Source organism: Schistocerca piceifrons, chromosome 6, assembly GCF_021461385.2.
Source record: "Schistocerca piceifrons isolate TAMUIC-IGC-003096 chromosome 6, iqSchPice1.1, whole genome shotgun sequence".
In the NCBI taxonomy this organism is placed as follows: domain Eukaryota; kingdom Metazoa; phylum Arthropoda; class Insecta; order Orthoptera; family Acrididae; genus Schistocerca; species Schistocerca piceifrons.
This window is the reverse complement of record NC_060143.1, coordinates 401638452-401657320: the sequence shown is the minus strand read 5'-3', so window position 1 is coordinate 401657320 and position 18869 is coordinate 401638452. Positions and strand designations below refer to the sequence as shown.

The 18869-nt window shown below is 37.4% G+C and overlaps 1 protein-coding gene across 1 annotated transcript in view; it reads left to right on the top strand.

Moving 5' to 3' along the window:
- The window catches only part of LOC124803346 (cadherin-23-like), a 326146-nt gene that overhangs the window by 188109 nt on the left and 119168 nt on the right, over positions 1 to 18869 (top strand). The window contains exon 14 of the mRNA XM_047264532.1: positions 721 to 850. Within this exon, the coding sequence (XP_047120488.1) occupies positions 721 to 850 (130 nt within the window). The remainder of the gene's footprint in view (positions 1 to 720; positions 851 to 18869) is intronic.

The following is an 18869-nucleotide window of genomic DNA, read 5'->3' as shown; positions in this document are numbered from 1 at the left end:
ACAAATCTAAAGTGTGGCTTTCAATAATATGTTAGTCCTATAAATTTTTCTGTAATTTATTGCTTAATTTAGACCAGAAATGAGTTTTTAAGATGAAAATGATAAGTTCTTCTGTGATTCTGACTCCATGAATAGCTGTGGATCCCTACACAACTGGATGAATAACACAGTAACAAAAGTGAAGGGAATGCAGGGCACAACATTTAAAATAGAACTGTGCCCAATAAAGCACTGTGGAGCTCAAACCAACTTCCTAGTTGAGAACTATTTTACACTTTTTACTCTATATGGATTATATTGTGATTGATGATAGCTGCTAAATCAAAGTCTCAGGTATTACAAACATATTAAAAACTAAATTATAAGTGAGAAATCTCAGTGAGCCACCTTAGTAGTTAATTTACAGAGAAGCAGAGAGCATGTGACTTTTAAGTACACTTGCATGATAAAAAGTTGTCATTTTAAAAATGTGGCTTCCATTCTTGTTTAGTAAGACCAGCACATAAATTTATTTTTCACAATAACTACACAAATACTTTTGAAACTGAAACAGCACTTCAGTTGTTGTAAGTAACAATAAAGAGATATCTTCTTAATAGTTTTTGTTAATTGTAACAACACATGGGCTTCTCAAGCTTTTTGCATGTTTAGTCACCATAACAAGTAACTGTTTTCTTCACCAAAATTAATTTTTATGAAGTACATTTTATAACATTTCAGTTACAACTGACAGCAATGGATGGTGGAGTTCCAGTACAATCAAGAAATATAACGTTGCACATCAAGATCATAACTATTACAGAACAGCCCCCTATTTTCTCAAATCCACAGTGGACAACAAGTTTTCCAGGTAATCTATTTGTAAATTTTAAAAATGTGAATTTTGTTGTTGAACTGCTACTTAGGGTATGAATGTACATCAAAACAGATATTGGAATTGTATCATAAAACATTATTATTATTATCTTGATTTTTGTGGTTACAGAAATTTATAATTCCACATAAGACCAGATAAAACCAGAGTGCTTTGTAGAATACTTTGTTGCCTCCTCAGTCACAGCAGTAAATGTGTTAATTGTTATTGTGCAGTCATTTATGTTTCTTTGCTTGATCTTATTCTTATTGTTTAGCAAATATCAATCCATATTGCATATCTTCTCCAATTAGCACACTTTTGCACTGTATCAAGGTGATTTTTATATTGTTTAGCTCAATATATAGCATGCTTGCCTAGTATTATCTTGGTCAAGCCATGGGCCTCTTTTGTTCAACACCCATTCTATAGTCTAATTTTGATAATGATCTTCGGCATGCAGCAGATGCCAAAAAAACCATAACCAGAGTTTTCAGAATTAATTTTTGCTGAACTGCCACTATAATAGTGCATTACCCAATGTCATTTTGTGTAACTGGTCCAGTTTGTGATGCCATCTGTACATCTTAGCAACTTTGTTTCACTTAAACATAGGTTATAGTACATGACTGACTTAGCTATTGAGTTCAAATTGATGGGCCTCATGACTGAAGCTAGGCAGAAGTGTTTACCTGGAAGGACAATGTGTCATTTGCTACAGAGATTTTGTAACAGATATTCGTATGCAAGCCTCTTGCTCATGCTATGCCTACCAAATGATTAATAGAAAAACACTTGCTTGTACTTTGCTTTATATAAATAACAAAGAGAACCAGAGGGGGTTTTGTGTACATCTCATTATAAGCAAAGCATTGTTAAATGGGTTCAACTTTTATAGAATGAGTTTCTTTTTTAATGAACTACTGTCAGTAACTGAGCTATACATACAGACATCCTCAAACACCACACAAATGCTCAATATCATCAGGTGGTACGCGAAACATATTTTAGCTATTTTGATTTCATTTTTATTAAGTAAACATCATGTAAATCATAACAAGTGAAGTATAATACTCTGGCAAAGGACATAAAGCCATCATGAAGACTGTTAGCAGATTTACAGAGAATTTGGAGCTAATGAAGAAGAAGGGTGCTTAAAGTGAGATAGCTGATTGTGCACAGAAGACTGTGCTGCAAACTCTGTGATTCTTTCTGAATTTTGCTCTCATAAACTTGGAAGGAAAAGGGAAAGGGACAGGACAACATCCAATCAGTCAAATGACTGATTTCATTTGAAAGTTTTTGATTTTAGCTTTGGACTTCAAAATTGAAACTTATCAAAGTTTATGTAATTTTGACATTTACTAGTGACTTTTCTTGATTTAGTTTGAGACTTCAGTACCATCCAGTTCCACATGTCTGCATCTCCAATATGAAACAAACCTGCAAATCTACATGTCACAGTATTATTTTAGATATGTGTCATCTGCTGCAAATTTCAGGATTGTGCCATTAATAGAAGAAATAACATAAAAGAGATTGTGTGAAAATACAACAAATTCTAGTACATACTGTAGTCAATTTATATGTCCTGCGAGGCTAAATGAGACTGAATTAAAAATGACATATAATATTATGAGCAGAATAAGCTGATACACACTTGGTACAAAGCACCTTTGGTTATACAACCAGAAAACCATGGACACAATATCCCATAAGCCATTGATCAAAGCAGTTGTAGTATCTGCAGTATTTCTTCACTTCTGAAAAGCATTTGGCTCTATACCACATGAATGCTTATTAATGAAAGGGTGTCATGTAGTGTGTGTATTAAAATAAATATTTGACTTAACTGAGGAGTTCTTGGTAGGGAAGATACAGCATGTTATTCTGGGTCATGATTCGTCAACAGATGTGGATTTAACATCCGGTGTGCCCCAGGGAAGTGTGTTAGGTCCATTGCCCTTCATGATGTGTATAATGACTTAGCATATTATATTATTAGTAACCTCATTCTTTTTCTGGTACACAAATATTCAGTCAGACCTTAAAAAATTGAAACTGATATAAAGATTGTCAACACACTTTCAATCCTTTACACTCCATAATGCAGACATAGTGCATCTAAGAGCACTCTTATTGAAAATACTGTCATGAGGGCAGCCAGCTCTCCACATAGAATTCCACAAAACTCTTTGTGGAAAGAATAAGGCCACTGGTCAACAATTAGGATTTACTTGAAAGCAAAAAATGCACTTCCAGTCATATATGTTGGCAAAAGCATCACAATACAAAACTTTTCCTTGTGTAATATTTTCTAAAACTTCAGGGTGAACTTTTTCAGTCATCATTCCATTCAAATTATTTACAAATGAATCACTGTCACCATCAAAATCACTGTCATCAAAATCAAAATCATTGTAACTCTCATTTTCACTTAGACATTCCTCTAAAAGCTCTACAGCCTCTTCCTCAGAAAGGACTGTGCATGAAGAACTAGCCATTTTGCACATACTAACTTGAATGTAATAATTACAACTTCTTTCTCAAGTTAACACAGGCTTCCCTAGATGGCAGTACTATGCAGCACTGATGTCTAATACAATCACATTCAAAAATGGAGCATGTGAGACCTGTGACAAATCACATTGAACGAGGCTCAACACCTGAATGGAAAACCAAATTCACACTATTGAATACCACTCACCATTGCAATGGAAATTGTTAAATGTTCAGAAATGTAAAACTGTATTAGAATCAGTCACAAGTGAAATAAGTCAGCTCATCTAAATATCTGAGTGTAGAAATTTTTAGAGATAAAGAATGAAATGATAACTTAGGCTCAATCATAGGTGAAGCAGGTAACAAACTTGAGTTCATTGGTAGGCTATTGAGAAAATGTGATCAGTCTAAAAAATATATTGCTTACAAATGATCATGTAACCCATCCTAGAATACTGCTCAAGTGTATGGGACACAAACCCAATACAATTAAAAGAATATGCACACAGAAGGGTAGCCATATAGTGTAACAAGTTTATCTGACTAATAGTAGAGCATCATGAGGATTCTAAAAAACATGGAGATAATCACTAACTATCACACAAAAAGCTACTTACAAGTTTCAAATATGTGTTAAGCAAGGGAGCTGGGAATATACTGAAACCCCCTACATATCACTACAGGAGGTGCCATAAACACAAGATTGGACTAATTACAGAGCACAGTGATTATCCCTGTGCTCCATAGGTGAGTGTAAGGGGAAGAAACTCTAACATGTGGTACAATGAGAAGTACACTCAGTCTTGCAGTTTGCTGTGGTTTTCATAGTATGAGTGTAGATCCACACTTTTGAGCTCCAAGTATTTATTTATTTACTTTTATTTTCATGTTGATTGATGACCTGGACTGAAATTTGTCACTGCAAACAATGGTCTGAGTTGACATTCTTGCAATTTGAGCATTTTTACATGCTTGATGATGAGAAATATATTATTTGATAATAAATTCTATATGTCAGTAAAATAAGGTTGCCCAATGATAAAGAAGGAAAAATCTTTCCCTTTGATGTTACTTTTGATGATGCTTTTGGGTTATCAAGTAATGTCTTATAACCTTACTCCAAAAACAGCCTTCATATGACAAAAATGTCTAAGCTTACAGGTGTACAAGAGCTCACCTTACAGTAGAATTTACTTTCAATACTTTATTGTTGTAGCATTTTCTGATTAAGATCAATAAAAAATTAAATTCTGAGCCCTCATTCAAATGATGTTAAAATACATCTTATGGATTTTATTTATAGTAAATGATTAATTGAACTGGCTTCAGTTTATTCTAGGAGTTTGGTCTCAGGACTGAGCTATGTGCTGTTTCCATGTATCAAGTAATAAGTCAAAACATGTCTCCATAGAATTATATTCAGTATGTAAGCACAGTTCAGAACACTAATTCACAGTAACAACAGACTTTGGACACACACACATCAAAAAAAGTTTAGCATCACCCCAGTTCCCAAAACTCCTGAAGATAGGTGTTGACTGTGGATATTGTATCACAGACACAGTCCCTTTGACTGTTCAGAGGTGTCACTAAACCCACCCAAAGATGTAAACAACAGCTGATCAGTTCCAGTCATTCCATCAGGAAGGAGGTACACAGCTTATGTTGTCTGTAGTTCAACAATGCTTAGACAGTCAATACCATGGTTCAATCATGTCTGCATTGTTACTTTGTGCCAGGAAGGGCTCTCAACAAGGAAGTGTTTAGGCGTGTTGGAGTGAACCAAAGCGATGTTGTTCGGACATGGAGGAGATACAAAGAGGGATAGGTACTGTTGATTACATGCTTCACTCAGGCTGCCCAAGGGCTACTACTTCAGTGGATGACAACTACCTACAGATTATAGTTCAGAGGAAGCCTTACAGCAATGCCACCATGCTGAATAATGCTTTTCGTGCAGCCACAGGACACCGTGTTATGACTCAAATTGTGCGCAATAGGCTGCCTGATGCACAACTTCACTCGTGACGTCAATGGCAAGGTCCACCTTTGTAATGACGACACCATGCAGCGTGGTACAGATGGTCCCAAAAACATGCCAAATGGACCACTCAGGATTGGCATCACATTCTCTTCACCAATGAGTGTCACATATGCCTTCAAACACACAATCATTGGAGACATGTTTGGAGGCAACCCAGTCAGGCTGAACGACTTAGACACATTGTCTGGTGAGTGCAGCAAGGTGGAGGTTCCCAGCTATTTTGGGGTGGCATTATGTGGGATTAACGTACACCACTGGAGGCCATGGAAGGCACCGTAATGGCTGTATGATACGTGAATGCCATCCTCCAACAGATAGTGCAACTGCATCAGAGCATATTGACAAGGCATTCATCTTCATGGATGACAATTCGTGCCACCATCATGCACATCTTGTGAATGACTTCCTTCAGGATGATGACATTCCCTGAGTAGAGTGGCCACCATGTTCTCCAGATATGAACCCTATCGAACATGCTTGGAATAGATTGAAAAGGGCTGTTTATGGAGGACGTGAGCCACCAACCACTCTGAGTGATCTACATCAAATCACCATTGAGGATTAGGACAATCTGGACCAACAGTGCCTTGATGAACTTGTGGATAGTATGCCATGATGAATACAGGCATGCATCAATGCAAGAGGACGTGCTATTGAGTAATAGAGGTACCAGTGTATACAGCAATCTGGATTACCACCTCTGAAGGTCTCACTGTTTGTTGGTACAAAATGCAATGTGTGGTTTTCATGAGCAACTAAAATGGTGATAATGATGTTAATGTTGATCTCTATTCCAGTTTTCTGTGCAGGTTCCAGAACTCTCCGAAATGAGGTGATGCAAAACTTTTTTTTGATGTGTGCATTTTTCCACTGTTGTAAGTCTCATGTAAAATCACCACTTCCTCAGAATAACTTACTTGTGTTGAATAAATGAATTGTTATTTATGTAAGTACATCATTTATTTTCCATGCAGAAGTAACTTTAATCTAACACTAAAGTTCAATGGTAAATTCTCACTATTGTTCCACAATACAAACCAGCTAAATCCAATATCACTTGAAGCAAAATTTAAAATGTGTGCCACTAAATCTTACAATTTCAAGTCACTAACAAGCTTTTATAATGGTTCACTTGCCTTCACAGTTGCAAGATGATTATTATACAGACTTCTGATCAATACTGCAAATGTGGTGCTACACCAAATTCTGCATGCGTCACATATTTCCCAAACTACACCATTTAAGGCTTTCCTATAGTCTAGGAAGCAGATGAAAGTGGGAACACAGAATTCTCACGATTTCTCAATTATTTGTCATATGTTCAGAACCTGTTCATAGGTTCCATTTCCTTCAACAAAACTTGCTTTCTTTGAGGATAAGAGGCAGAATAAATGGCTTCAAATGCTGGTTCAACATGAAGAGAAGAATTTTGCTTGCATGGGATATGAGAACAATAGTTCAGCTGTTGGGGCAGTTCCTCCTTGTGTAGGGGAGGCTTTGATTAGACTCCTGCCACTCCTCAGTTCCCCATACTCTTGTACACACTGAATGCATCATATCAACACCTTCCTGCCCCATTTCTTTGATCCTCTCCCCTAATATATTGTCTGGACCAGGCAAATTAAAGTTCTTCAGATGTTGAACAGTATTCTCTATGTTGCAGAATAATACTGTAGGTTCTGATGTAAGTTACATTACTCCTCGACTGTCCATACTGTTGTTAGTTCCAGAATACAACTTTCCACAGTACTTTGCAACAGTGCCTTCCTTGTTTCCAATAGGGTTGCCATTCTCATCATCTAGCACTCACATTCAAAGATTAAATTGACCAGTGATGTTGGTGAATTGCTTGAACAGATCTAGTATTTGATTGTGATTTTGATATTTTTGTATCTGATCACAGATACCGTTAATGAAGTGTGACCTGTCCCTTCTGCAGTTGCATTGTATTTCTTTGCACAGGTTCTAAAATTATTCTAGAGTTATTATTTGGGTATTTCAATCTAATTTCAGTAGCCAATTTTCCAACTCACATGCAGCAAAATAGTAGGACAATGATAGTGTTTTTATAGACAGCACTTCGGGTGAAACAATTACTGTGCATCCAGTTGCTAATGGACAATGTGATCATGATGCACAATTAATGGAAATAAACAATATGGCACCTTTCAATCTGGAGACAGGTTCATACATAGCAGAGAGGCTTAGTGTGAACAGGATAGTGTTTTGAGAGTAAGCTAAAAAGTGTGGTATGGAATGAGGTGTATGTGGAAAGAACTACTAGCATGAAATTCAATTTGTTCTGTAATGAATTTGTGTCAATAGTTGAAAGTTGCTTTCCCAAAAAATAATTCAAAAGAACCATTTAAAAAACAAGTAAGCCATGGATAACTGAGGGAATTAAAATCTTATGTAAGATCAAGAGGTGCTAAGTTGTAGATAGGCACAACAAAAAGACTGTCAGAAAATGAGCTTCATCAGAGATAGAACATACACACACACTCACACAAATGCAACTCACACACACACACATGACCACAGACTCTGGCTGCTGAGGCTACACGTGGTGGGAGACACAACCAGGTGGTGGGGGTAAGGAGGAGACTGTGGTGGTGAAGGGAGGTATAGCAGGGTAGGTGTGGGGGATGGTAAAGTGCTGCATTTAGGAGCATACAGAGACTAACTCTCTCTTTTTACTCCTCCCCACCCCCACCCCAGTCCTCTGTCTAGCCACCCAACTGCACCTAGCTGCCCTACCCTCTATCCTGTCCTGTACGCTCACATAAGCAGCACTTTACTGTCTCCCACCCCTACCCTGATATCTCTCTGCCTCACCACTATAGAAAGTCCAGAGTAAGTCAATATTCAACATTACTTGCATACTATAGAATGTACTTCAGTATTTTAAGGAAAGTCATTAAAGTGTTCCGAAGTATGCATGTCTCGATACAAATAAAAAATGCATAAAATAAGATGAAAATAATATGAGACATTGTCAAATTGGAGGCAGGACAGCCAGTCAGTGTACACATTCCATAAAAATTAAACTAAATAACAATGGTACAACTCACATTTAACAAGCTGTAATATCATTTAACAATCACTTTCTAAAAGCAGTAGCAAATATAGGATTAAATGGTTCAGTTGAAAAAGAAGAAGCATGTATTAAAAATATCATTCCACAAAACTTTAAGAAACTAAAAGTAACACCAACATCCTTGACTGAAATTAATACAATTCTAAAAATAAAAGCAATGTGTGGTCGATGGAATTTCAAGTAAAATTTCGGAAAATTTGTTCCAACTTAATAAGTAATGTTCTTAGTGATATTTGCAGTCCATCACTAACACAGAGAATTTTTCTAGGCAGGTTAAAATATGCAATTATTAAATCACTTCATTAGCAAGGTACCAAGACAGACTTAAACAATTATGTCCAGTTTCTTTACTGATATCTTTTTCCAAAATATTTGAAAAACTAAAATACACAAGAGTATATATACATGTAAATGGAATGCAAATATGTTGTATGGAATAATTTTCTAGTGTAACTCAGTACTTAGAAAGAAAGTATTGATTGCACAAAAGCAAAGAGTAAGAATAATATGTGGCATTTATCCACTGATCTCATGTAGGTATCTCTCCAGGGAGCTAGGCTTTTTAACTGTACTGTCACAAAGCATATTTTCACTAATGAAATTTGTCATAAATAATCCATCACAGTTTGAGAAGAACAGTGATGTACATATATATGACACTGAAGGGAAAAATGTTGCGCCATAACTTCCATCATTAATATGTGGCACAGTTTTAGAATTACACAAATGAGTTGTTCCCCCTGAAACCTATTATCCTATTATGATATTGTGCTGTTATAGATCCTCAATACATGGCAGCAAAATATTGGGTGATGAATTTAATTGGTTTCAACTTTGAAATACGGATTTCTTACTTGAATCCTAAAATACATGTTCAGAAGTATTGTACCATATCTGTGGAATCAGCAAGAAATCAACAATATTGCACTGTTGTTATAAACACATCTTGTGAATGAAAAAATAGAATTTACATATTATCACTGCATATGTGGTTCAAAGAGTCTGTTGCTAGGTATTGTGAACCACTTTGGTCAGAAGTATTTATAGCATAGCAGTGTGACAGAATCTGGATTCATACAATGACTACTGCAGGAGTGTTATGTAATAATTAAAGATATGAGTGCAAATTAATATGTAATAAATAACAACTTACTAAATTTTCTTCAAGTTTCTGCATCCAGATCTTCCCAGCCAAATACATCTATGCAAATGTCTTCCCAAAATTCTTTCTTGTGAATGACATCAGAATACTCCTTTAATGATTTTAAATATAAACTTGAATTTTTATCTACTGTTGAATAGGTCCCTGAAATAACCATTCATATTGCTCAGAACTGATTAACTGACATGTTTTGGGCTCTGCCACCATTAAAAATATCTGCCAAGGAAGAATGCAAACTCATAGCCACAAACGCAGTTAACAATACATTACTTAAAGTAAGTTTTACAAAAGGTGGCACATAAAGTACAGAAGCAGATGTACCAAAAATAAGAACAAAGTCTTCATACAGGGTTTGGAGCCATGTGCATCACCCATTAGCATTGGAACTTAACTGACTGCAGGCTGGTGTTACAAAGCTTAACTGGTATCACTTGATTCCAGATAGCCTGAAAGTGTAAGGACAGTGGTACTGTATTGTATCCATAGAAAAAGTTGAACTGTCTCATATTAAACATATAAATAATAAAAGAAAAACCTAATTATAGACTTAAAAATGTAATAAACCAAGAGTATATACAACAGTTTGTACAAATACAAGATTTGTAGCTGACAGAAACTCCTGATAGGTGGTGACACTAAGTTGAAAAAAGATGATAACTGCACCACATTAATAGTGAATGATGAAATGTAAACTACCCATAATGCGCTTTTCATACAAAAAACAGCTTTATAAAAAGTATCTGATACGAACTGCCACCAGGTGATAATACTGAGTTGAAAAATTACATTATTTGTGCTACATTAGTAACAAGTGGTAAAGTAAAAGGTTCTCATAATGCAGTGTTCATACAAAAATAATAAGATAAAATAATTAATCTGAATTACAGAATGCAACCACAAGCATAGCAGTAAATAAGCAGATTTAGGATGAGAGGAGGTATCTTTATTGCATAGGTTGTGCCACTTTGACAAAATATTAAGTGCCTGAGCAGTTTTATACTAATCATTAGCTCAGAAGTCTGTGTCCATATTTATAATCATTTCAATCTGTTATTACAATACAAAGCTCAAATGAGGTACAAGGTGCTGGAGAGACACAAGTGGGGTTTTGATGCGAAGTGTTCCACACCACACATGATCTATCACCCTGCTGATATATGTGCCAACTTTTACCTTATAAATATCTTGCAGTCACCATTCTTGATTTCCCTCACTTTAGTGGACCTGCTGTGCAGTGCCAATAGACTGAAGTGAAGTGTCCACTTGACAATGGACTTCTTCAGTTTCCTTAGGACAGATGCTGGAAGAGAGCTCCAGTTTATTCAAGTCACTAATATGGTAAAAGTTACTCTTCATCTCCTACCTGTCCACAGAGCTTCACTTCCTGTTATACACAGATGTCTGTATACTTATCCTCCAATCTGCCTTGCTGTAGCAGTGATGACTGTCATCTCTTTGCCATTAGTAGATCAGTCACATGGTCCTGTGACACACTCACTGAACTTATTTCTATGCTGAATGGTAATTTATTGTGGTTAATGTGACATATTCTATACTTGGAACTACTTTCTGTTATTTCATGGCCTGGTATCAGACCATTGACATCGTCATGTTCTTGACACCACTAACAATCTGGGCAGTCAGGGATGTGTACATTTTGTGGACAGTACCCCCATTTGGATGATCTCTGGTGACTCTTCTTATCTAGAGCTTCTTAAACAGTTCCCAGAGGTAACCCAACTACAACTTACACTAGCACCAGTATGCCAAGGCCATTCAACAGTACAGTATATCCTAATAAGACCATGATCACCAGCCCATTCTTGGCCATGCTGCTTGACACTCGAGAAGCTAAAAATAGCCAAACAAGAATTTCCTTTCAGGCTTGCATAAGGGATTCGGTGACCATTAAGTAGCAGCTGGGCTCAGTATTACTACATGTTTTTCCCAAAATGACCAATGGATGGCATCCATGTGGTGACTAGCAACCCCTGACTGCTACCCAGTTCCACATATTGAAGGCTTCATGTGCAACATCTATGTCAAGCACATCTTTTCCAACTTAGATTGGCTCTGAGCACTATGGGACTTAACATCTGAGGTCATCAGTCCTCTAGAACTTAGAACTACTTAAACCTAACTAACCTAAGGACATCACACACATCCATGCCCGAGGCAGGATTCGAACCTGCGACCGTAGCAGTCACGCGGCTCCGGACTGAAGCGCCTAGAACCGCTCAGCCACCAGTGGCCAGCTTCCAACTTAGACTTCATGCATACATACTATCAGATACTGTAGTGCCAGGAGACATAGCTAAAACTGCCAGCACAACTCCATGTGGCCTCTTGAAATTTAAAAAAATGCCATTTGGATTATGCAGTGCTTCACAGAAATTTCAGCATTTTGTGGACAAGTTGATGTGAGATCTATATTTTTGCTACATATATTGACAATGAGTTGATTATGTCCAGTTCCAAACCCCATCATCTGAGATATCGCACTAGATATTTACACACCTTTGCTCCCACGGATTACTCATTAATCCTTGAAAATGTGTCTTTGGAGTTTTAGAAGTCTACCCCTTGATCTGCACAATCAATGCCCATAGAAATTGTTCACCACAAGAGAAGGTGGTCAACTTTCCACAAACTCTGACTGTTGATGAATTATGATGCTTTTTAGACGTCATCATCTTCTACCATAACTGCATATGCAATCATTTGTTGTTGGCTCACCTAAACCTAATAACTGATAGACTGCTGTGGAGTAATGAAGCTGAGACAGCTTTCAACAATATGAAGACAGCTATCACCAAGGCTCTCTGTTAGCGCACCATGTCCCACAGGCACTGCTCTGCTTAATGGTTGATACGTCATTGACAGGAACAGTGCTGTGCTATGACAACAAATAGATCAACAGTGGCAACACTCAGCATTCTACAGCAAAAAACTATCCCAATTCACAACAGAGCTGGCCTATGAAGCATCACAAGCTATGTACAGTGTATGCTTCAATTAGGAAATTCAGGCATATCCTTGAAGATCAAAACTTTATTCTTATCACAGACCACAAATCATTGACATATGCCTTCTGTCAACATACAGACAAAGCATCTTAACACCAGCTTCATCTTTTGGATTTCATAGGACAGTTTACAATCCATACTGTCCACATTGAGCGAGAACAAAAGTCCCAGCAGATGCTCTCTCTTTCTCTCTCTCTCTGTCTCCCTCTCTCTGTCTCTCTCTCTCTCTCATGCACATTGAAGTGATTTCAAGCACAGTGAATTACAAGGCACGAGCCTTGGTGCAACAATCGAATGATGAGCTTCAAGATTTATTGGCACTGAGATCCAGTCTGTAACTTTCACAAACGAACTTATTGTCTGTACAATGAAGCAATGAACCTTTGTGACCAATGGTAATCACATCTCTGCATGATCTATCTCATCCTGTGGTTCAGGCTTGGTGAAATGAAATTTGTTTCACAATATCATTGTGCATTACCACTATCCCAGGGGCAGGCAGTTTGAATCCTACCTTTTCAGTGCACTCACCTATCTGTTAGGCATGAAGCATCTCTAGACAATGGACAGTGGCTTGTCACCCAGCAGCAAATCGTTTGGTGGAATACCTACTGCATCAGGTTAAAGTATCTTTTTGATGCCACAACTCCCAACGTTGGGCTGAGATAGTACCAATAATCCTACTGGCCCTCCACATGGCCATCAGGGATGGTTTAAAAGCAAGTGCAGCTTCCCTTGTCTATGGACAAGCAATAAGACTGCCTGGTGGGTTCCTTTGCAGTATGCTAGATACTTTGATCAACATGTCAGACATTTTTAGCAAACTGTGCTAGCAAATACACCAGCTCTGACCCAACATGAAGTGTTTACACTTAGCAGTAGATTGATATATTCTTTGCCTTTTGATAATTATTCTGTTACTAATTTTCTTGTTACTGAATTTTTCGATTGTAGTGACATGCATTATGCAATTAAATGTTGCAATAAAGTTAATTTATCCCAAACTGACACAGGCCAGTACAATGTTCATGGACATTAAAAAGTGGTTCATGTCCAAATCTTTGTCACTTACCTAAAAGACACAGCATAAACAATTCTTACCATATAAGATGTTTTCTTCCTGTATGCCTAAAATATGATGATGAGCAGATGGAAAATGTCAGCAGTGTTAATTTCTCAGGTAAACAATTTGAGATAGGAAAACCACAGAACTGCTTAATAATCTAAATAAGTCTATTTGCAGTGCAGATGTTATCAGACATCAGTGGTACAAAAATAGAAATCTAGCATTTTTTTGCTTACTTTCGTTGCATGTCACACAGGATCTGTTTTTGGGGTAACTCATTAAGTCAAGCTAAAATTTTCTGAGTCCAAAAGCATATATCAGTTATATGTAGTGTGAAATGGAGAAGGTCCTCCAGATGCCTGATAAGAAATCTGGAAATTCTAACTACTTATGTCCAATATTTTATTGCTTATTGAAATATGTCATAAGTAACACATGTCCCTTTCAAACCAACAGTTCAGTTAACGGAATTAGGGGTATAGTCAGATAAGAGTGGGAGAATATGCTACAGTGCTGCCTGTATTAGGATATAGTGATGTGGCGGATGCAGGATGATAGGCTGCCAGGTGTAGCATTGGATGGCAGTGGTGAAGAGGAAGAGGGGAATGGAAGTGGAGGCAGGGAGAGGAGAGATGCAGAGAAAGTGAAAGGACTGTGCAGATGCACTGGGGTTATGAAGCAGCCATAGATAACAAGTAATCCACACTACCCTTCATTTTCAGCAGCGGGGTGACCCAGCTGACTCTTGGCCACATTTTGGTGGTGGTCTATCATGCAGACAGACCTACTATTAGTAATCTTCCGCACACAGAATTTCTCAGCTAAGTTGGTAGACAACGTGACTGCCTTTGATGGGGTAGTAAATGCTTGTGACAGTACTGGAGCAGATGGTAGTGAGAGGATATATGTGACAGGTCTTGCATCTAGATCTATTAGAGGGATATGAGCCATGCAGCGAGAGCTTAGGGGCAAGTTTGATGTAGCTGTGGGCAAGGATATTGTGTAGTTTGGATGTGTGGTAGAATATCACTGTGGGAGGGGTAAAAAGTGTGGTGCAGAGGATATTGCCCACTTCAAGGCATTACAAGAGATAGTTTAAATGCCGGCAGAGAACATGATTCAGTCACTCACTCTGGGAAGATGCTAAGTCACAAAGAGGGCACTCCTTTGCAACCAGTCAGAGGGTATGTTTAGATGTAGGGAATGGTGGTTGACTAGGGAGTCAAGGCCGGGAAATCTGTTTCTGGACAAGGTGGGTGGAAGGGGGGTAATTTTGGTCTGCAAAGGCCTCAACAAGATGCTTGGCACACTTCAAAATGGACTGCTTGACACTGCAAATATGAGGATCGCAGGGGGGTAGGTTTGCTGGAAGATGTCACTTAGTGTGGAACAGTTGGCAGCCAGGTATCATTGTTAGGTTTGGGGATTCTGGACAGCTAGGAAGTATTTCTTCAGATGGCACATAAATAGGTAGATGTAGGATCCATCCAATTTTGACCTCAACATTGAGGGAAGGTGGCTTACTGGATGAGGAGGTCCAACTGAAGTGAATATTGAGGTTCTGGAGGCTTTTGAATGTGGTTTCTTAACCCTTGGTCATGAACATGAAGATATCATGGATGAATCTGAATCAGGTGAAGGGTTTGGAGATTCTGGACAGCTAGGAAGTATTTCTTCAGATGGCACATAAATAGGTTGATGTAGGATGTGATGGTGCTAAGCAGGGCTCCATGTGAGTGCTTTTCCCACCCCTCCCCCACCATCTGACCACAGCCTCATAGTCTTGGTGAGACAAATTACACTTTTCACAAAATTTTTGTGAAAGAATAAAGAATTTTCACTGTGGAGACCAATTACCAAAATAGCATAAGTGCTTTATTGAGGGAATGGTGAAAACATTTCAATTCAATTCCACTAGTATGCAAGGCTTTTTACAATTGAATTGATAAATTTAAAATGGAAGGTTCTAGTTTGAATGCACCTTGCAGTGGGTGAGCTAGGACAGCAAAAACTGATGATAATGAACTTAATATGTATTTGTCTGTTATAACTAGTCTATAGAAATCCACAATACAATTAGAAACAGACTTCCCAGAAACATCACATCAGTTAATCCAGAGAATGTCACATCGACAGAACATTCCATATCTGATACATGGGTTGCTGGAAGATGATCCAGACAAGCAGCAACAGTTTTATGAAATTATGGTTGATAATTATTGAATTGATCAGATATTTTTTTAACATATTCTGGTCTGATGAGGCCATATTAAGTTGTTGGGACATGAGAATTGACTGAACTGCACTTACTGGGACACAGAAAACTATTACGTTGTTTGGAGCAACTGCTAAATCAACCAGTTTTAAATGTGTGGGCTACAATATTGGCACATGGCATAAATGGTCCGTACTTTATTGACAGAAATCTCACAGGAGACAAGTCCATGGCTCTGCTTCAAGAAATTACACAAGGAATCATTATGCATATGGACCTCTATGATCAGCTCTAATTGCAGCATGATGGAGCTCCTACACATTATGTATTAACTTGTAGCGTGTGATGTGATTATATTGTCAAAGAAAGGGTGCTTGGACACAATGCTGCAGTTGAATTCTCAACATGATCCCTCAATATTACCGGAATGTATTTCTTTCTTTGAGGTCTAGTTAAAGAGAATTTATATGGAAGAGAATAATGAATCCTTGAAAAGCTGACTGGTTACAATGAGGACACCTTCCACAATCTGGACAACAACACTCAGCTGAGTATCCATGTGCATCAGAGTGTTCCAGGTAGACTCAAACTTTGTTTTAATGAAGAAGGGAAATGGTTTGAGTATAAAAAGAAGTGATGTGTACTGTAATTTGTTATTAGGCCTGTATCATGTTCAAATTATTAAAAATTAATGCAAGTTAAATTAGTGCTTAGTGTGTGCAAAAGTCACTAACACTTACTTAACTTTTGTAAAAAATATTTAAATGGCTAGATGCTGGCTTTTTACAGTTCTTTCTGAAAAAATAATAAATTATTTTGTGAAGAATTTCTCTTTATATAGAAGGAATTGCTAAGGAGAAATGTCTTTCATCTATATTTGATAACATTTGTGCTATCTGTCAGATTTTTTATTTCCATGGTAGGTTGTCAAACAGTTTTATAGCTTTATACTTCACCACTTTCTGAACCACAGTTAGATCCATTAAAGAGGAATGCTGATCATTTTTTCTTCTAGTTTTGTACTTGTGAATATCTCTTTCAGTCTCACACTTATTTATGATGCTGGTAACAAATTTCGTAAGTGAATAACTATACTGTGAGGCTGTGATAAGTAGTCCCAGCTGCTTAAAGAGATCCCTTTCTTTTGTACATTGAATACTTTTTGCTTACATGAGAACCTAACCCAGAATATTATTCAATAAGACATCAGTGTATGAAAGTATGCAAAATATGTTAACTTACTATTACTAACTTCTGTATCGCAAAAGCTGATAATAATTCGTATGGCAATAGCAGCTGATCCTAAATGTTCTAACAAGTCTACTGTACATTTTTTTCCAGTTAAATTTTCAGCAATATGCACACCTAAGAACTTTCTGTCCCATTTATTATTTCTCATTAGCATTCTAGGTTAATAGGAAGTGGGATATTTTTTATAGCACAAAACTTGATGAGCTGTGTTTCTTGAGATTTAAAACTAGCTCATTTGAGCAAACCATTCAGTAACATTCACAAAAGCATAATTTACTGTTTTCTATTTTGATGCTTTTTTTGTGCAGATTCAAAAAAATGTGTACATCACCTGCAAGTAGGACTAATTCTGACTTCATATCCAATAGAATGGAAGATCAATAACATAAATCAAGAACAGTAGTGGGCGAATGATCATATCCTTTGAGACTCCCACTGTAATTTCTCCCTATGCTGATCAGTGACATTCCTTTCTGTTTTGCTCAACACCTCAGGATAATTTTCTGCATTCTGTTTGTTAAATAAGAATGAAATGAGGCATGTGCTGAACTATGTATTCCATAAAATCTTAATTTCTCTAACATAATATTATACTTCTGCAATGAACTACCTTCAGTAAACCACGGGTGATCTGATCTGGTGGCATTTTACCACTCAAATATTTTATCTTGTGCTCAGTAAAACAGCTGGTGGCAGAGAAGAGTGGCTCTTTGGAAATTCAAATTGTGGTTAGCTATGTATCCCATTACTACTACTCTGGAGTAAATTATCTTCTCAAAAGAATTCTGAAAGTTATGTGTGGAGTGGTACTAGGTGGTAGTCATTGATACCTGTGGTGTCACCCTTCTTATAGAGAGGTCAAATAACGACATATTTCAGTGTGTCATGGAAATTCCCTAAATTGATGATATGTTGCATAAGTGACTAAGAAAATTACATATTATAGGGCTACAACATTTTATAGTCTTATTGGCATGATGAACTTCCTTATCTCAGATGGGGATGTGAAATGAATTTTTATTTCCCTAAACATTCTCCGCATTACTTCTTCAGTGTACTGCTTTCCTTTCTCTTCTGAAGCAGTTGCGCCAATTTTCTCATCTATTTTTGAAAAGTGTTGCTGTTGTTGTTGTGGTGATGGTCTTCAGTCCAGAAAGTGGTTTGATGCAGCTCTCTATGCTATCCTGTGCAAGCCTCTTCATCTCCAAGTAGCTACAGCAGCCTACATCAATCTGAATATGCTTACTGTACTCATCTCTTGGTCTCCCTCTACAATTTTTACCCCCCCCCCCCTTCCATACTTCCCTCCGTACTAAGTTGGTGATCTCTTGATGCCACAAAATGTGTCCTACTAACCAGTCCCTTCTTCTGGTCAGGTTGCACCAAAGATATCTCTTCTCCCCTATTCTGTTCAGTACCTATTCATTAGTTATGTGATCTACCCATCTAATATTCAGCATTCTTCTGCAGCACCACATTTCTAATTTTTCCATTCTCTTCTTGTCTAAACTGTTTATCGTCGATGTTTCACTTCCATACATGGCTACACTCCACACAAATACCTTCAGAAAAGACTTCGTGACACTTAAATCTATACTTGATGTTGAAAAATTTCTCTTTTTCAGAAACGCTTTTCTTGCCATTGCCAGTATA